Source organism: Hemiscyllium ocellatum, chromosome 21, assembly GCF_020745735.1.
Source record: "Hemiscyllium ocellatum isolate sHemOce1 chromosome 21, sHemOce1.pat.X.cur, whole genome shotgun sequence".
Lineage (NCBI taxonomy): Eukaryota > Metazoa > Chordata > Chondrichthyes > Orectolobiformes > Hemiscylliidae > Hemiscyllium > Hemiscyllium ocellatum.
Genome location: NC_083421.1, coordinates 60,606,037 through 60,624,319, shown reverse-complemented (window position 1 = coordinate 60,624,319; position 18,283 = coordinate 60,606,037). Strand labels below are relative to the sequence as shown.

At 45.0% G+C, this 18,283-nt stretch overlaps 1 protein-coding gene across 2 annotated transcripts in view; it reads right to left on the bottom strand.

Moving 5' to 3' along the window:
- LOC132825922 (collagen alpha-1(XXVII) chain-like) overlaps positions 1-18,283 on the bottom strand; it is a 593,955-nt gene that overhangs the window by 73,465 nt on the left and 502,207 nt on the right. For both annotated transcript variants that reach the window (XM_060841558.1, XM_060841557.1), the window contains exons 40-42: positions 18,026-18,079; positions 12,440-12,493; positions 4,352-4,408 (exon numbers count right to left, since the gene is read on the bottom strand). In XM_060841558.1, coding sequence (XP_060697541.1) covers positions 4,352-4,408; positions 12,440-12,493; positions 18,026-18,079 — 165 coding nt within the window. The remainder of the gene's footprint in view (positions 1-4,351; positions 4,409-12,439; positions 12,494-18,025; positions 18,080-18,283) is intronic.

The following is an 18,283-nucleotide window of genomic DNA, read 5'->3' as shown; positions in this document are numbered from 1 at the left end:
TGGCTAATATGTTTCGTCCAGCACCACTAACCCATAATAAGTTTCTCAACCCCATTCTCCTGCTTTCTCCCCATAACCCTTGATCCGCTTCATAATCAAGAACTTTCCTATCTCTGTCTTAAATATAGTCAATGACCTGACCTCCACAGCCTTCTGTGGCAATGAATCCCACAGATTTCCCACTCTCTGGCTGAAGACGTTTCTCCTTATCTCCATTCTAAAAGGTCTTCCTTTTACTCTAAGGCTGTGCCCTTGGGTCCTTGTCCCTCTCGCCAATGGAAACATCTTTCCAGCATCCACTCTGTCCAGGTCATTCAGTATTCTGTAAGTTTCAATTAGATCCCCCCTCATTCTTCTAACTCCATCGAGTATAGAAGCAGAGTCTTCAAGCTTTCCTTATGTGCTGAGCTGTTCATTCCTGGGACCATTCTCCTGAATCTCCTCTGTACACGCTCCACTGTCTAGAACATAGAAAAATACAGCGCAGTACAGGCCCTTCGGCCCTCGATGTTGCGCTGACCGAAGCCTACCTAACCTACACTAGCCCAATAACCTCCATATGCTTATCCAATGCCCGCTTGAATGACCATAAAGAGGGAGAGTCCACCACTGATACTGGCAGGGCATTCCATGAACTCACAACCCATTGAGTAAAGTCAGTACACCCTTTCTGAGATATAGGGCCCAAAACTGCACACAAAACTCCAAATGTGGAGAACAGCCAGCAACACACTAGATAAGGGATAGCAAATCCTTCACAATCAATACTGGCTAAGTATGCAACTACACGGTGCACTCTCTGAACACTAGCCTGGAAAATCTTTGACTCAGCTCCACTGTGATTCCCCCAGAGCCAATCATCTGGCCTTGGAGCATATTACATTTAAAAATGTTTTGAATAAATATTCCAGAACCTGCAATAAAAATCCACTTGTCTCCATGTTTTGCTCAGCATGATTGCAGTGTTAGTATTTACAGGAAGCATTCTAAAAGAGGCAGCGAAACAATGCTTTTCTTCAAACACCACAGTCCATGCTGAGGTGCCACAATTTTTTTTTGACCCTCTCGCTATTCACACACACACGGCCTTGGTAAGGCACACAGCCCAGAGGGATCGACAGTTTGCTGCCCCTCAACGTACTACTGAGGGGCATTAGACAGTGACTAAATAAAATTCAGAAGAACTTCGGATGCGGTAAATCCGAAACAAAAACAGAAGTTGCTGGAAAAGCTAGGCAGGTCTGGCAGCGTCTGTGAAGAGAAATAAAGTTAATATTTTGGGTCCGAATTGAGGGAAGGGTCACTGCCAGACCTGCTGAGCTTTTCCAACAACTTCTGTTTTTGATCAGACAGGGACTGTTCCCACTATGCCTGTCCGACAGCTGCCCCAAACTACAGTGATGTGAACCTGAAGCTTAGAATGTGGCAGTCTGCAACTGTTGGTCAAGGACAACAGTTTGCAATGAAATGCCATCACATTTCAGGCTGAGTGCTTTTCACCAACTTGTTGGTCCTCTGGGTGCAGTTGATGTTTGTCCTACTGAGCCTCAAACATCCAAGATTCTCTGGGGCTGCTCCAAAGGATAGGAGCTGTGCTCCTGGCCTATACGGGATACCTAGTGCAGTAATTTACAAAAGCCCATGCAAAGAATACAGACCAGAAACGGCCATTGCACTTTATCGACAAGAAAGAGATGAGAAGATGGTAATAACACCACCTCCAGTCCCGAGTACTGGACCCTTGGTAATAACGGTAATGACACCATCTCCAGCCCCAAATACTGAACCCTTGGTAATGATGGTAATGACACCATCTCCAGCCCTGAGTACTGAACCCTTGGTAATGATGGTAATGACACCATCTCCAGTCCTGAGTACTGAACCCTTGGTAATGATGGTAATGACACCATCTCCAGTACCGATTACTGAACCCTTGGTAATGACAGTAATGACACCATCTCTAGCTCCGAGTATTGAACCCTTGGTAATGATGGTAATGACACCATCTCCAGCCCTGAGTACTGAACCCTTGGTAATGATGGTAATGACACCATCTCCAGTCCTGAGTACTGAACCCTTGGTAATGATGGCAATGACACCATCCCCAGTACCGAGTACTGAACCCTTGGTAATGATGGTAAAGACACCATCTCCAGCCCTGAGTACTGAACCCTTGGTAATGATGGTAATGACACCATCTCCAGTCCTGAGTACTGAACCCTTGGTAATGATGGTAATGACACCATCTCCAGTACCGATTACTGAACCCTTGGTAATGACAGTAATGACACCATCTCTAGCTCCGAGTACTGAACCCTTGGTAATGATGGTAATGACACCATCTCCAGCCCTGAGTACTAAACCCTTGGTAATGATGGCAATGACACCATCCCCAGTACCGAGTACTAAACCCTTGGTAATGATGGTAAAGACACCATCTCTAGCTCCGAGTATTGAACCCTTGGTAATGATGGTAATGACACCATCTCCAGCCCCGAGTACTGAACCCTTGGTAATGATGGTAATGACACCATCTCCAGCCCCGAGTACTGAACCCTTGGTAATGATGGTAATGATACCATCTCTAGCTCCGAATATTGAACCCTTGGTAATGATGGTAATGACACCATCTCCAGCCCCGAGTACTGAACCCTTGGTAATGATGGTAATGACACCATCTCCAGCCCTAAATACTAAACCCTTGGTAATGACGGTAATGACACTATCTCCAGCCCTGAGTACTGAACCCTTGGTAATGACGTTAATGACACCACGATCCTATCTATCTCTTGGAGACAATAAGGACTGCAGATGCTGGAAGTCAGACACAATAGATGTGAAACGGCTGTGTTATTCCACCTATCTATCTCAGTTTTAAGTACACTCAATGGCAGCCTTCTGTGGCAATGAGTTCCACCGATTCACCATTTCTGGCCAAAGAAATTCCTCCTCATCTCAGTTCTAAAAGGTTATCCCTTCACTCTGAGGCTATGCCCTCGTGTCTTAGTCTCTCCTACTCATGGAAACGTCTTCTCCATGTCCATTCAATCCAGGCCTCTCAGTATTCTATAAGTTTCAATCAGAATCCGCCTCATCCTTCTAAAGTCCATCAAGGACAGACTCAGAGTCCTCTACCGCTCCTCAAATGACAAGCACTTTGTCCCCAGGATCATTGTTGCAAACCTCCTCAGGACTCCCTCCAAAGACAGCACATCTCTCCTTAGATACGGAGCCCAAAACTGCTCGCAATATTCTAAATGTAATCTGACCAGAGCCTTATGCAGCCTCAGCAGTACATCCCTGCTCATGTATTCTAACCCTCTTGAAATGAATGCTAACATTGCACTTATCTTCCTAACTGCCAAGTGAACCTGCATGTTAGCATGAAGAGAATCCTGAACTAGGCCTCCCAAGTCCACTTGTGCTTCAGATTTCTGAAGCCCTTCCCCATTTAGAAAATAGTCTACACCTCTATTCTTTCTGTTCTAACCTCACACTGTCCCACACTGTGTTCCATCTGTCCACTTCTTTGCCCACACTCCTAGCTTGCTCTAAGACCTTCTGCAGCCTCCCCACTTCCTCAACACTTCTTCCCCATCTTTATGTCACCTGCAAACTTAGCAACAATGCCCTCAGTTCCTTCATCCACATCGTTAAGGTAAAATGTGAATAGTTGGGGTCCGAACAAGGGGTGATGTCCTTACTGCTGACCCTGCCCTGTGACCCTGATCGCTATCACTCACCTGTGGCCTTCAGCAACATTAAGTATCCAGTGGCTGCATTACTGGCAGTGGCCACCACTCCCAGTGGTACTGCTGAGCAATTCCAGCCCATGATTGGGGGATGGAACAAGGGCATATTGACTTCTGATCCTGGAGCAAGACCTCAAGCTGAAAGGAAGAGACATGGAGAGTGCACTGGTTTCACAGCTGTTGGGGTATGACTCTATCACCTCCGCTCAATGCTACCCATTAATCTGCTTCTCTCTCCCTGGATGCTGACTGACCTACTGATTACTTCCAATATTTTCTGTTTTTAGCTTAGGTTTCCAACCTCTGCAGTGTTTTGTTTCCTGAATGAAGTTTGCAGGAAAAGCAGAATGATTCCACATGCAATTCAATGCAGAGAAATGTGAGGCAATGTCTTTTGGAAATAAAAATACTAACGTCGGATGGAAAAATGGAGCAGAGTCCATATATAGATATATGATTTACTAAAGTGATCATCAAAGGTAGGTAGGGCTATAAAAAGAAAGATTAACATTGCCTCGAGAGTTATTGAAGACAATATTAATGGAAGATTTGGCTTATTAGTAAAATAATCAATGTTTGTATTAAAAAATTGGACTTACCCTATCTCCAGGGGGACCAGGAGGACCTTCCACTTTCCCATCATCCCCATGTTCACCCTGTAATGAGAAAAATCTTGATTTTAATTTCCTTCAATGCCTCTCAGCATTGACCCTTCAACAGTGCGGCACTCAACTCAACACTGACTCTCCGACAGTGTGGCACTCCCTCAGCACTGACGCTTCAGCAGTGCCCACTCCCTCAGCATTGACTCTCCGATAGTGTGGCGCTCCCTCAGCACTGATTCTCTGACAGTGCGGTGCTCCCTCAGTGCTGGCCCTCTGATAATGCGGCACTTCCTCAAAAGTGCAGTATTCACTCAACACTGACTCTCCGACAGTGCGGCGTTCCCTCACACTGACCCTCCGACAGTGACCGCTCTCTCATTACTGACCCTCTGACAGTGCGGCGCTCCCTCAGCACTGACCCTCTGACAGTGCGGCACTCCCTCAGCACTGATCCTCCGACAGTGCAGCATCTCAACTTAGTAAGGACAGACACTCAAAGAGTTGCCCAACATCTACAAGGCACAGGTCATGAGTGTGATGGAATACTGCTCACTTGCCTGGATGGGTGCAGCTCTGACAACACTCAACAAGCTTGAGACCATCCAGGACAAAGTAACCTTCTTGGTCTGTATTCTATCCACTACCTGCAGCATCTACGCCCTCCTCTGCCAATGCTCAGTAGCAGCAGTGTACACTATTTACAAGGTGCACTGTAGAAATTCACCAAAAATTTTCAGACAGCATCTTCTGACTATTTCCATCTAGAAGGACAAACACATGGGAATACCACCCTCTGGAAGTCCCCTCCAAACCCCACACCATATTGACTTGAAATATACTGCTGTTCCTTCACTGTCACTGGGTCAAAATCCTGGAATACCCTCCCTAAGGGTGTACCTATGTATGGACTGGAGTGGTTCAAGAAAGCAGCTAAACATCATCTTCTCAAAGTGCAATTAGCGATGGGCAATAAAGACTGGTCCAGCCAGCAATACCCAATGCCAGTAGGGAAGAAGAAAAAAATCAATTTGCAGGCCTACTGGGATTAATTGGAGAGCCCTTTCAAAGAGTTGGGGCCGAATGGCCTCTCTCTGTGCTGCACCATTCGATAATCCTATTGGACTTTCCCAAAAATTTGATGACAAATTGGCTCTCCACATTTTACTGCAAAGTTGTGAACTTGCAAACTTTTACTGCAAACTCTGCTCCATGTGAGTCACAACAGCAGACATTATGAAACTATTTTCTTTCCTAATCTTCCAGTGAAGCGGCATCTTCCTCTCCCTCTGGCTCGTGTGCAGACAGCAAGTTAATTTTGACTGTCAGAATTTGGCAGTTGTTCCCGCCTTCAGGGCCGCTCACGAAACTTGTGGAGTTTGTCTCTCGTGGGTCCAATACAGCTGTTTCTAATCGCAGATACTGGAGAGGTGAATCAGCAATGAACTGCAGAACTCTGTCCCATTTCGCTAACGTCTGGAGAACTCATTGAGTTTTAAACCAACCAAATAAAACCCGGAACGTCAGAACAACTGGAAAATGGGAGTAATTACTCTCAAAGCTGGTTTAAGAGCTCGATCTTTTCCATCTCCCCTCCAGTGAACACAATAACTTTTTTCTTTACAATGTACAATTGCTATATTTGGAAACCTGAGCTGCTTGCTTCACTCTCCAATTTCACTGTTGAATTTTATTCAAACCATCTAGAAAATGAATCTTTTCTGAAGCCAGAAATGAGTCGCTGTTTTCAAATATGTCGACGGTGATTGTCACACTCTGAAATATGATTTGGTTTTACTGAAGGCCCAAATGAATGAGTCCCTCACCATAACCCCCAAATTTACTGCTGATGTGGTTCGCTGCATTTATCTTAAATATCTTCTCCTCTTCCTGAATTGTGACAGTAACCCTATTACTAACACTTTCTGACAAAGGTGTTTTGTATTATATAAATTGATCGTCACTCAGGTCAAAAGTCAACCTAATTGGGGGCTATGGTAGAGAAGGCTAAGTGGAAATTATTTGCAAGCATTCAAAATCATAAAGGGTTTGATTACGATAGACAAAGAGAAAACTGCTCGCAACAGCGAGAGGTACAAAGATGAGGGGACAGATTATGGGCAGGAAATAGAGGGGAATACAGAACAACCTCGATTATTTGAATGAGATGGGCGCAGAGTGTTTTGTTCAGATTATTGATTGTCTGGATAACTGAGCTTATCATGAACAAGCGGTAATTTCAGAGTGCTGGTTATCCGAACATGCCTTGGTTGTCTGGCAATGCATGCTATAATGCCATTTAACCAATAACTGGTCTATCGTTAACAAGCGGTAATTTGAGTACCGGTTATCAAACATGCCTCAGTTATCCAGCAATGCACGTTATAATGCCATTTAACTGATAACTGAATGCCATTTTTTACGGATCTTGAGATCTTGTTTGGATAATCTAAAATTTGGATAATTGATGTTCGGATAATCGAAGTTGTTCTGTATTAGGAAGACCTGGAACCCATTCCCCAGAAGGGTGCTGATTTGACTTTGATTTGATTTATTGTAGTCACATGTACCAAAGTACAGTGAAAAGTTTTGTTTTGTAAGCAGTACAAGCAGATCATTAGCAAAAAAGGACATACAAATCAAAGGGTGCTTAGACAGAGTGAGGCATACAAGGTTACAGCTGTACAAGAGGTGCACAAGCAAGATCAACATCATTTGAAGTTAGAGAGGTCCATTAATCAGTCAAATAACAGCAGGGAGGAAGCTGTTCTTGAACCTGATGGTAGAAACGGTGGATGGTTTCAAAGGAAACTGGATGGACACTTTAAGGAAATAGACCTGCCGGGATGGAGTGGGGGAATGGGACTGACTGGATTGTTGCCCAGAGAATGAGCATGAGATTAATGGGCCAACTAACCTCATCTGCACTCTGGTAACTCTATATTTCTTGTGAGAAACATGTATAATATATTTTGGGAATTAGATTTCAACAGACGAAGACGGATGTGGGTCAGTTCAAGAAGTTGTGGTTTCAAGGTCAATAAGTCCATTTGAAACAGTGACCTTATCTATATCAATTCCGTGTGATTGAAGTTGAGTGCCTGGGAGAAAACCTGTCGTAGTAATGAATGAAACATTTATACCTGTGGCTTTATGACAGGCAGAGTAAATGCATTATGGCAAAGAGGTCAGTTTTATTTCAAAGCAACCTGTAAAAGAACTAGGCAGGTCATCAGCAAAAGCTGTTTAATGCCAGAAGTGGTGAGGATGAACAGATTATACAGAAGTATTCAAAGGGGAATCAAGTGAATATTTCACAGGAAAGATAACTGCAGGGACACAGGGAAAGAGCTGGAGAGACGTACTGATTGGATTGTTCATTCAAAGGGCCAGCACAGACTCACTGTACCAAATGGCCTACTCCCACACTGTACTGTTCTACGTGTCACTTTAATTTGACCGTATGAAAATTATTAGAAGAAAAATTCTAATTTCAAGATGCAGTGCTTTCCTTTAGCTTCACGAGAATCAGCTGGTCTCTAACAGACCATCAAAAAACATAACCAACAATATAATCTTCAGTCCTTCAATCCCCTGTGTCTCCTGACAACACTGCAATACACTATAAAACCCAAACCAACTCCCCTTGAACTGGGGATATCTCCAATGGGAAAACAATGCAAATTCACATGACTTAAAAGAATCAAATCATAACCCTCAATTCCCTTAATGATGAAAAATCTTTCTATCCCAGCCTCGAAGATACTTAATGACCCAGCCTCAACAGCCCTCTGAAGTAAAGAATTCCACAGATTTACTTCCCTCTGAGAGAAGAAATTCCTCTTCATTTCTGTCTGGAACGTGTAAGATTCTTAGGGGGAAATGTCCAGACAGGGTAGATGCAGAGAGGATATTCCTAATGGTGGGTGAATCTAGAACCAGGGGAAGTCACAGTCTGAGGATTCAGGATCAACCATTTAGGACAGAGATGAGACATTTCTTCACCCAACTTGCAGTGAGCCTGTGGAATGCATTACCACAGGAAGTAGTTGACACCAAAACATTGAATATATTCAAGACATGGCTAGGTATAGCACTTGGGTCAATGGGATCAAAGGTTATGGGGCAAAAGCAGGATTTGGCTATTGAGATGGATGGTCAGCCATGATTGTGATGAATGGCGAAATAGGCTCAATGAGCTGATTAGCCTCCCTTTGCTCCCATCTTCTATGTTTCTATGACCCCTGACTCTGAGATGATGCCCTCTGCTGTTAGACTCACTCACAAGGAAAAACAACCTTTCTGCATCAATCCTGTCAGGACCCTTCCCCCGCCCAGGAATCTGTATGTTTCAATGCAGAATGCAAGTGTAGTGATTGGAAGCAGGTGGACCTCACTGACTACTTGGTCCTTGATTAGGGTTGCTAACCTGGGCCAATCAGGAAAGCCCCGGCTGACCAATATTAACAGGAGATTAACCAGGAGATTTAGAATCTCCTCAATTCAGGGAAGAGAGAAAAAAAGAAACGAGAAAAATTAACAGAAGAGTTAGAATCTCCTCAGTTTAGGGACTGACTCTGAGCTGGCTGACCACAGCCAGTGGACTCAGTACATGTAAGTAAAGGGTGACCTGGTTATGGGGTACTGGCCTCTGTGCAGTTATTTCAGCAACAAATGTTAAAAACATGAAATTCACAAATCCAGGCTGACATCATGAGGATCAGCAAATCCTTCTATGCCAGTCTGTATCACTTGAAGCTAACTGACAGCACAATCTCCCAGTCGTTCCCGTCCTCTATCACAGAGGTCTTAGACGACAGAACATGGAAGAGGCTGGACCAGCCATTATCTCTGGATGAGCTGACCAAGGCCCTCGAGTCCTTCGAAAAGAATAAAACAAAACTTCCGGAAGCGACGGTTTACCGGTCGAGCTCTATTCTGCTTTATGGGACTTGATTGGCCAGGACCTGCTGGAGGTGTATGGCAGCATGCTTCGGGCAGGTACCATGAGTGAATCCATGAGAAAAGGCATCATCACCTTCATCTACAAGCGGAAGGGGGAGAGGGAGGAACTCAGAAATTTGAGACCAATCTCACTATTAAACGCGGATTACAAAATCTTGTGAAAGGTCATCGCCAACTGGGTCAGGTTTGCTCTGGGATCGGTGATTCACCCTGACCAAACCTGTGTTGTACTGGGCAGGAAGATCACTGAGAGTCTCGCACTCCTCAGGGATACGATCGCCTACGTGCAGGGCAGAGGGTTGGACACCTGCCTGATCAGCCTGGACCAGAAGAAAGCCTTTGACAGGATATCACACAGGTATATGAGAGATGTTCTCTCCAAAATGGGCTTCGGGGAGGGAATCTGCAATTGGATCAGACTGCTCTACACCAATATTGTCAGTGCAGTCTCAATCAAGGGGTGGGAATCAGATAGCTTCCCAGTCAGGTCTGGAGTCAGGTAGGGCTGCATTCTTTCTCCTGCCTTGTTTGTGTGCTGCATAGAGCCACCTGCTGAGTCCATCAGGAAGAATGCAAGCCTGAGAGGGGTGACTATTTCTGGCAGCGGGGGCCTGCAGGTTAAGGCCTCCCTGTACATGGATGACATCGCTGTTTTCTGCTTGGATTTGTTGTCCGCGCATACACTCATGTGCATCTGTGACATGTTTGAACGGGCCTTGGGGACCAAGGTAAACCGAGGCAAGAGCGAGGCCATGCTCTTTGGGAACTGGGCCGATCAATCCTCGATCCCCTTCACCGTCAGGACTGACCACCTGAAGGTACTGGATATTTGGTTTGGAGCGGCTGGGGCGTGCGTCAAGTCTTGGGAGGAGTGGATCAGGAAAGCGAGGCCGAAATTAGGTTGGTGGGAGTAAAGGTCGCTCTCCATCGCGGGTAATCAGGTGTGAGATACTGTCAGTGTTGTTATTTGTGGCACAGGTCTGGCCTATTCCCAGAACCTGTGCCGTTGCAGTCACTCAGGCCATCTTCCACTTCATGTGGAGGATCAAAGATGGACTGGGTCCAAAGGGACAGCATGTATAAAGATCTGGGCAACGGAGGGAAAAACACGCCCAGTGCCACACTCACCCTGATGGCCACCTTTGTGTGTGGCTGCATCAAGCTGTGCATGGATCCCTGGTACGCAAACACCAAGTGTCACTACATACTGAGGTTCTACCAGTCCCCGGTGTTGTGAAGGATGGGCCTGGTCTTGCTGCCATGGAATGCTCCAAGTAGTTGGACTGTTCCGTATCACCTGTCCTTCGTGGAGCATATTATGAAGAAAAACACCTTTGACCACAAGTCCATCAGGAAGTGGTCAGCACGTAGTGTCCTTGAGACCCTTCGGGAAAAGGAGAGGGTGGATCCTACTGAGCAGTTCCCTGAGCAGACTGTCAAAGTCATTTGGCAGAATGCCTCATCGCCAGAACTGTCCAACAAGCACCAAGACGTGGCTTGGCTGGTGGTGAGAAGGGCTCTGCCTGTGAGATCGCTTATGCACGCCCGGACTATCTACCCCACTGCACACTGCCCTTGAAACGGCTGTGGAGGGGACGAGACTGTTACACACCACCTCCTGGAATGTGCCTATACACAGAAAGTCTGGAGAGGAATGCAGTGGTGTTTGTTGAGGTTCGTTTCGAGCAGCTCCGTGATGCGGGACTCCGTGTTCCACGGTCTGTTCCCCAGGACGCACACCGAGACGAACATCAACTGTGCCTGGAGGATCAGCAACTCGGTGAAGGACGCTCTCTGGGCAGTCCAAAACCTGTTGATCTTCCAGCTGAAGGAGTTGACCCCGACTGAGTGTCGCAGACTGACACATTCCAAGGTCCAGTACTACGCGCTGAGGGACTGAAGCTTGGGGCAGCTGCTGCCAAGGCATGGTGGGAAAGACCACCGTGTAAGGTCTGCCTGCCTAAGAAGAACAGAGGGGCCCACTCAGTAATTGGGGTCCGCTGATGCCTCAGCAGAATACCTGGATGGTCAATGTACAGACTTGTACATACGAATGATTAATTCTGATCTCTGTACATAAAGAAATGGAATGTATTCACATGTATGGCATCACTAATTGTATAGATATCAGAATACTTTTATGAATAAAGTAAATTTTTTGAAATAAAAAGAGAGAAATTCACAAATCCACATTTGATGGTCACCAGGATGTGCGCAGCTATTAAATTTCACCTTTCAGAAATGCAGTGTCACAGTTGCAGTGCTAACCCACCAGCACTTCGCTTCAGAAATAGAGGTCAAATAATAATGATCAGAATGTGACCCTCATTCCTTGCCTTCTCTCAATGGGAGTAGCGATACACTGGAGAAGCAAGGGTGGCATGCTGGCTCAGAGGTTAGCACTGCTGCCTCACAGCGCTAGGGACCCGGGTTACTGTCTGTGTGAAATTTGCACATTCTCCCCCATGTCAGCGTGGGTTTCCTATGGGTGCTCCAGCTTCCTCCCACAATCCAAAGATGTGAAGGTTTGGTGAATTGCCCATAGTGTTCAGGAATGTGTAGGTTAGGTGAATTAGACATGGGTAAATGTAAAGTAAATGGATAGGGTAATGGGTCTGGGAGGATCGGTGTGGACTTGTTGGGCCAAATGGCCTGTTTCCACACTGTAGGGATTCTGTGAAGTTCAGGAGATCTTAAGAGACTTCTATGAGTACATAAAACAACGAGCTACCAACTAGTGAGCAAAAAGACCATTTCACCTTTGATTCAGCCTAGTCTCCAATGCACAAAGCCCTTTGCAGACGTGTGGGGCTGCAGGCCTTCTGGTTTAGTGAGTACAGAACGAGATGTTGACCCAGTTCATGTAATAGTCTGTTCAATGATTTACCTGGGCACATTGAAAGTGAGCGTGGGGCATGTGCCACCATGGTGACCGACAGGAGCAGACATTTAAAGTGTCGGAGTTGCGCAAAGGTGGAGCTGAAAATCTGCCTGTTCAGTTGTTATAGGTTATTCACTCTCCCACTTCACCTGTTGTCACTGGCAAAGCACAATTTAGCTCCATGGAGCTTCCAGTGCTGACAATATAAAAGTTATGTTCAAACATAAGATGGTTGTTACCTTTTCACCTTTTGGGCCTGGTGGTCCTTTTGGTCCCGGTGGTCCTTTATGTCCCTATAAAAGACAAAAATGACTTTTAAATGCACTTATTCTACTGCAATGTAATGTTTATCTGTAATCTGATTATCTGACAGTAATGTTTATCCTTTTAACTTTATTTCTTATTTTTGAACTTATACTATGAATCACTGTAAGGTAATGTACCCTTTTTTACTTCACTATTTTCTATCTAAGATTTGTACCCAGGTACTTTGTACCCTAAGATGGCACCGTGTGGGACAACATTATAAACTTTTCACTGTACTCCTGTACTTGAGTACACGTGACACTCAAACCTAATTCTAATTCTATTTCACAACTGAATTAAAGTCAACAGCTAAAAGCATTAATTATTTCTTTCACACAATGTAGGCGTCACTGACTATGCCTGTCTCTAATTGCCCTTGATATGAATGGCTGGGTGGGCCTTTTTGCGAAGGATATTAAGTTATTGAAGGAAAAGTAAGTGAAACCATTGAATGATACATTCTGGTCCATCGAGTGTTGTAAATTTCCAAATAGCTGTGATTTTTCTTTCTGAAACAACCTCATAGCTGTGGCTTTGGAGTTACGTGTCAGCCAGACCACGTAAGGATGGCAGAGTTCCTTCTCTAAAGGACATTAATGAACCAGATGGGATTTTGTTACCTGTTGCCTTACTGGCTGCTAATTCAGTTTGTAGCGATCTTAGTAAGGGAATGGGTGAGCATAAAGCGCCAATAACAATTCCATCAGAAATGCCAGAAATACACTGGCTCTCCATCTATTACCATTCTCCTGCCATTTCCCTGCAACTCTGCACACTTGTTCCTTTTCACGTACCTTTCTGACATCCTCCTGAATGTCTTGATTGACACCTGGTTCACGGAGGTGCAGTGCATTCCAGACCCTGACCACTCGCTGCGCTGATCAGCTTCTTGGTATCCAGTACAATCACCTGAAGTCTGTGCCCTCTCCTTCTCGATTCCTTCCATCACTTTTGTACTGGCTATTGCAGCCAGATTCCCCTCATCACTCTGAATGCCTCTGTTAAATTTCCCCACAACCTTCCCCTCTCCACAGAAAACTATTCCCATTTCTCCAGCCTCGAGATGTAAGACTGCGAACACGTAATGATATGTCAAGTATGATCCCAATGTTGGTGCGCTGGGGTTTGATAGCAGTTGGTACAGAACCCAGCTTGATCTGGAATACCATTTCTCTGTCGATTCAGACATGCAATGAATTAGTGCAGACAGTGTGTGAGAGTTATGGAAAATCAGTGATGGGTCTCATTTCTGATCCCTCCCTGTTGAGGCCTGGATGATCCAATGGCCACTTCCATCAAGTTAGAAGTTTCATTCAAATGTTTCTTTTAAGGGGAGGTGATGACCCAGTAGTACTGCGAAATCCTAGCCACCTGACGACTGGAGGAAGGACACCTCATTTTCTTCCTTGGACACGGAATCAACATTATTTCACCAGTTTCCTCATATCCCCTCCCCCACCTTATCCCAGATACAACTCTCCAATTCGGCATCGCCCTCAGGACCTGTCCAACTTCCTTCCCACCTATCCATTCCACCCTCTGCTCATCCTATCACCATCACACCCCCCATCTTCATCTAACTATTGCATTCCTGTTTCACTAATCCCCCTTAGGGAGGGAAGCTGCCATCTTTCCCTGGTCTGGCCTACATATGACTCCAGACCCACAGCAACGGTTTGATTTAAAGCAGTAAACCTTCACACAAGAGCCCTTCCTTTCCCAATTGATGTAAAATGTTTTTTCCACCCAAATGTCTAAACATTTACGAAGGGTCATCAAATCCACCCAGTCCAGTCAACCTCCTACACTTAACTGCCCTCTGAGTAACTAGGGATGGGCAATAAATGCTGGCCTGGCCAGCGACGCCCTCATCCAGTGAGTGAATAATAAAATAAAAAGTCAGACTTCACCCCATCACTGTAAAAACCCAGTAGGGTGTGGAGTCAGTAAACTCATTTGACTGGACTGCTGGCTTACAATGTAAAATAATATCAACAGCATGGGCTCAATTCCCACACTAGCTGAGATTAACAAAGAGGGCTCTCCTTCTCAACCTCTCCCCTCACATGAGGTGTGGTGACACCTTGGGTTAAACCACCACCAGACTTCATCTTTTACAAGAAAGTGGAAAGGCAGTGAGTGGATGGTTAAAGTGATAGATTGATCTGAGGGAACCCTGGACTGGCTCTGTCTGCTTTTCCTACCAGATAGACGTAAATAGGGTTTTGAGAAGAGGGAGGATTAAGTTGTAAATTTGCTGAGATTGTAGTGAGTCAGAAGAGACTGCAATATCTTTTGGGCTATAATTTATTGCCATGGGGGATCTGCATAATATTTCCAATTTTTTCTCACAATATCCACGAGATTTTTCCTTTTGTGGTTCTTTCCCTGCCTCTTGCCAGTGGTTACATTATCCAGGGAGAGAGGGTTGGCAGTGTACAGGTGTAGGAGGTTGGCTGGACTGGGTGGATTTGATGACCCTTCGTAAATGTTTAGACATTTGGGTGGAAAAAACATTTTTCATCAATTGGGAAAGGAAGGGCTCTTGTGTGAAAGTTTACTGCTTTAAATCAAAGTATCAAATGTTGTCCACTGGCCGGGGGAGGGGGGGAGGGGGTGGTGAGAGGGGGGTTTCTGGGGATCACTCAAAGTGTTTGAAGATTTAAAACAAGTCAAAGTTCTTGGGGTTTTTTTCAGTCACTAAACTCATTATGGTAGAGAAAGAGACCACTTGGCCCTTGAACTCCATCCTGGATCTCTGTAAAGTAAACCAGGAGTTACCAAGCACATTAATCTGTTATAACCCTGAAAGTTAATTTTAAGGTGCCCCAACAAATTTCCTTTTGAAATTATTCACTGTCTTTGATTCCACACCCTTCCAGTAAATTCCTGGTTAGGAATGCAGGATATAGAAACTGGACAAGATCACTCAGCCCATCATTCAATCTCACCATGGCTAACTGAATACTTCAACATCACCCATCCACCCTGTACCCATAATCCTGTACACCAGACGGTTACCATTTTCTCAGTTAAAAATGTTTTTCCTCACGTTCACCCTCTCTTTCCCAAAATCTTAAATCTACCTTCCTTCTTCCTTGTAACATCAGCTAATGAGTAGATGTTTCATGATTGCTACCTCATCTAAACCAATCATAATCCTCTATCAGGTGTCTCTTCAGTTCCCCAGCTTCTCTGGCCTACCTTATTGACCTCTGGAACTGGCAATTCTTCTCTCTATCCTCTCAAGGATCTGCAAACTCACTCCCCGTCATTTATCTGGTACCGCGCTTTATTCTATTTTAATTCTGCTCAGCCCTTGACACGAGAAAGCATACACCATTCTCACTTTTCCTTGCTGCAACACAAGTGAAACATTTCCTGACTCCAGTCTGATTAGATTAGATTAGATTAGATTACTTACAGTGTGGAAACAGGCCCTTCGGCCGAACAAGTCCACACCGACTCTCCGAAGAGCAACCCACCCAGACCCATTGCCCTACATTTACCCCTTCACCTAACACTATGGGTAATTTAACACAGACAATTCACCTAACCTTCACATTTTTGGACTGAGAGAGGAAACCGGAGCACCCGGAGGAAACCCACGCAGACATGCACATGTGGCACAGTTATGGGTTTAACAGGAAGTTATGAAGTATATTTACAGGAAGGAGCTTTGGAGGTGAGAGCAGACCTAGAATATTGTGCAGAGTTTTGGTCCCCTTATTTGAGGAAAAATGGAGACAGTTCAGAGGAGGTTCACTAGATTGATTCCAGAGATGTGGGGTTTGTTGTATAAAGAGAGATTAAAGAGATTCAGCCTACAGTCTGGCATTAAGAAGAATGAGGGGAGATCAAATTGAGGCATTCAAGATGATAAAAGGTATGGATAAGATAGACATGGAGCAGATGCTTCCTCTTGTAGGACATTCTAGGACGAGAGATCACAATCTTAGGACAAGGGGTAGCAAATTTAAAACAGAATTGAGGAGAGACTACTTCTCCCAAAGAGTTGTGAATCTATGGAATTTGCTACCTCAAAGTGCGGTGGATGCTGGGACAGTGAGTAAATTTAAGGAGGAGTTTGACTGATGTTTAATTGGTAATGGGTTGAAGGGGTATGGGGAGAAGGCAGGAAAATGGGAGTGAGGAGCATATCAGCCATGATCGAATGGCAGAACAGACTTGATGGGCTGAATGACTTAACTCTGGTCCTATCTCCTGTGTACTTATGCACTTCCCACAGTAAGTTTTGGAGTTGGATTTCGAATCCTGCTCCAGAATGCAGGAGACTTTGACCGTTTTTTACTTCCACTGGTCCAGCATCAATGGTTTCATCTTTGTTCGTAGCCGTTATCATGGCTGTGTCCCAGGGACTGCTGAGAAACCAAAATTAGTTGCCCATAACAAAGACAGAAATGGCAATAGAAAACCAGTAGGTCTGGCAGTATCTGTGGAGGGAGAAACACCATAACACCAAGGTTTTCTCCTGCTGCTTCAGTTTCAAAGACCTTATGGAGGTTTATAGAATCTGGGGTATAGATAACATGAATAGCAGGTGTCTTTTTCCTAGCGCTGGGGAACGTAAAGACTAGGTGACATATTCTTAAGGTGAGAGGAGAAAGATTTAAAAAAGACACGAGGGGCAACTTTGTCACACAGAGGGTGGTGTGCACGTGGAATGAACTTCCAGAAAAAATGGTGGATGTGATTAGAGTTACAACTTTTAATAGACATTTGGATATATACAAGAATCTGAAAGATTTGGAGGGATATGGACCAGGAGCAGGCAGGTGGGACTAGTTTAGTTAGAGATTATGGTCAGCATGGACTGGTTGGACCGAAGGGTCTGTTTCTGTACTGTATGACCCTATGACGGCAAAGGTTCTGGCAGGATTGTGAGTTGTGAGAAGAATGCAAGGAGACTTCGAGATGATTTAGACAGATTGAGTGAGTGGGCACACATGGGCAGGTGTGACTAAATGTGAAGTTGTGTGTGTGAGAAGTAGAAAGACAGAATAATATTTAAACGGTGATATATTGGCAAGTGTCAATGTACAAAGGGATCAGGGTCTCCTTCTATAGCAGTCACTGAAAGTAGACAGGAAGGTGCAGGAAGCAAATAGGAAGGCAAATGGTGCACTGGCCTTCAGAAAGAGGGTTTGAGTTCAGAAGGACGGATGTGCACCTATACAGAGTCATGGTGAGCCCACACCTGGAGTGCTGAAAGCCCATAGGGAATAGGAACAGGAGTTGGCTGCCTCAGGTATGCTCCACCATATAAAAAGTCCCCACACTGCTTGCCTCCACTTTCCTGCCCTTTCCCAGTTCTGAAGAAGGGTCATTGGACCTGAAACAGTAGCTCTGTTTCTCTCTGCAAAGTTGCTGCCATTAATGCTGAGTTTCCCCAGCCGTGTCTATTTTTATTTCAGATTTCCAGCATCTGCTGTCCTTGGTTTTGTTTGTGCAGTGAGTGGTCATACTGTGGTGTAAAGCAGCATCAAGTGTGTCCTTACCTCATAGCCTGCGATTCCTGGTTCACCCTGAGCCCCCATGCGACCTGGAGCTCCCTGACAGAGAAGGGAAGGAAAGCTGATCAGATAATCAAGGGCTCGTAAATCTGAAATCTTTTCATTCATCCAGTCAGTGGAAAATAAATTCAATTCATTTTTGATTTGCCTTGTTAAAGTGGCAGTTGGGATCTACATATTTGAATTTGTAAGTTCAACTGGACTTCCAGCAGTTACTGCAAAAGGCAAAAGCTACACACATAT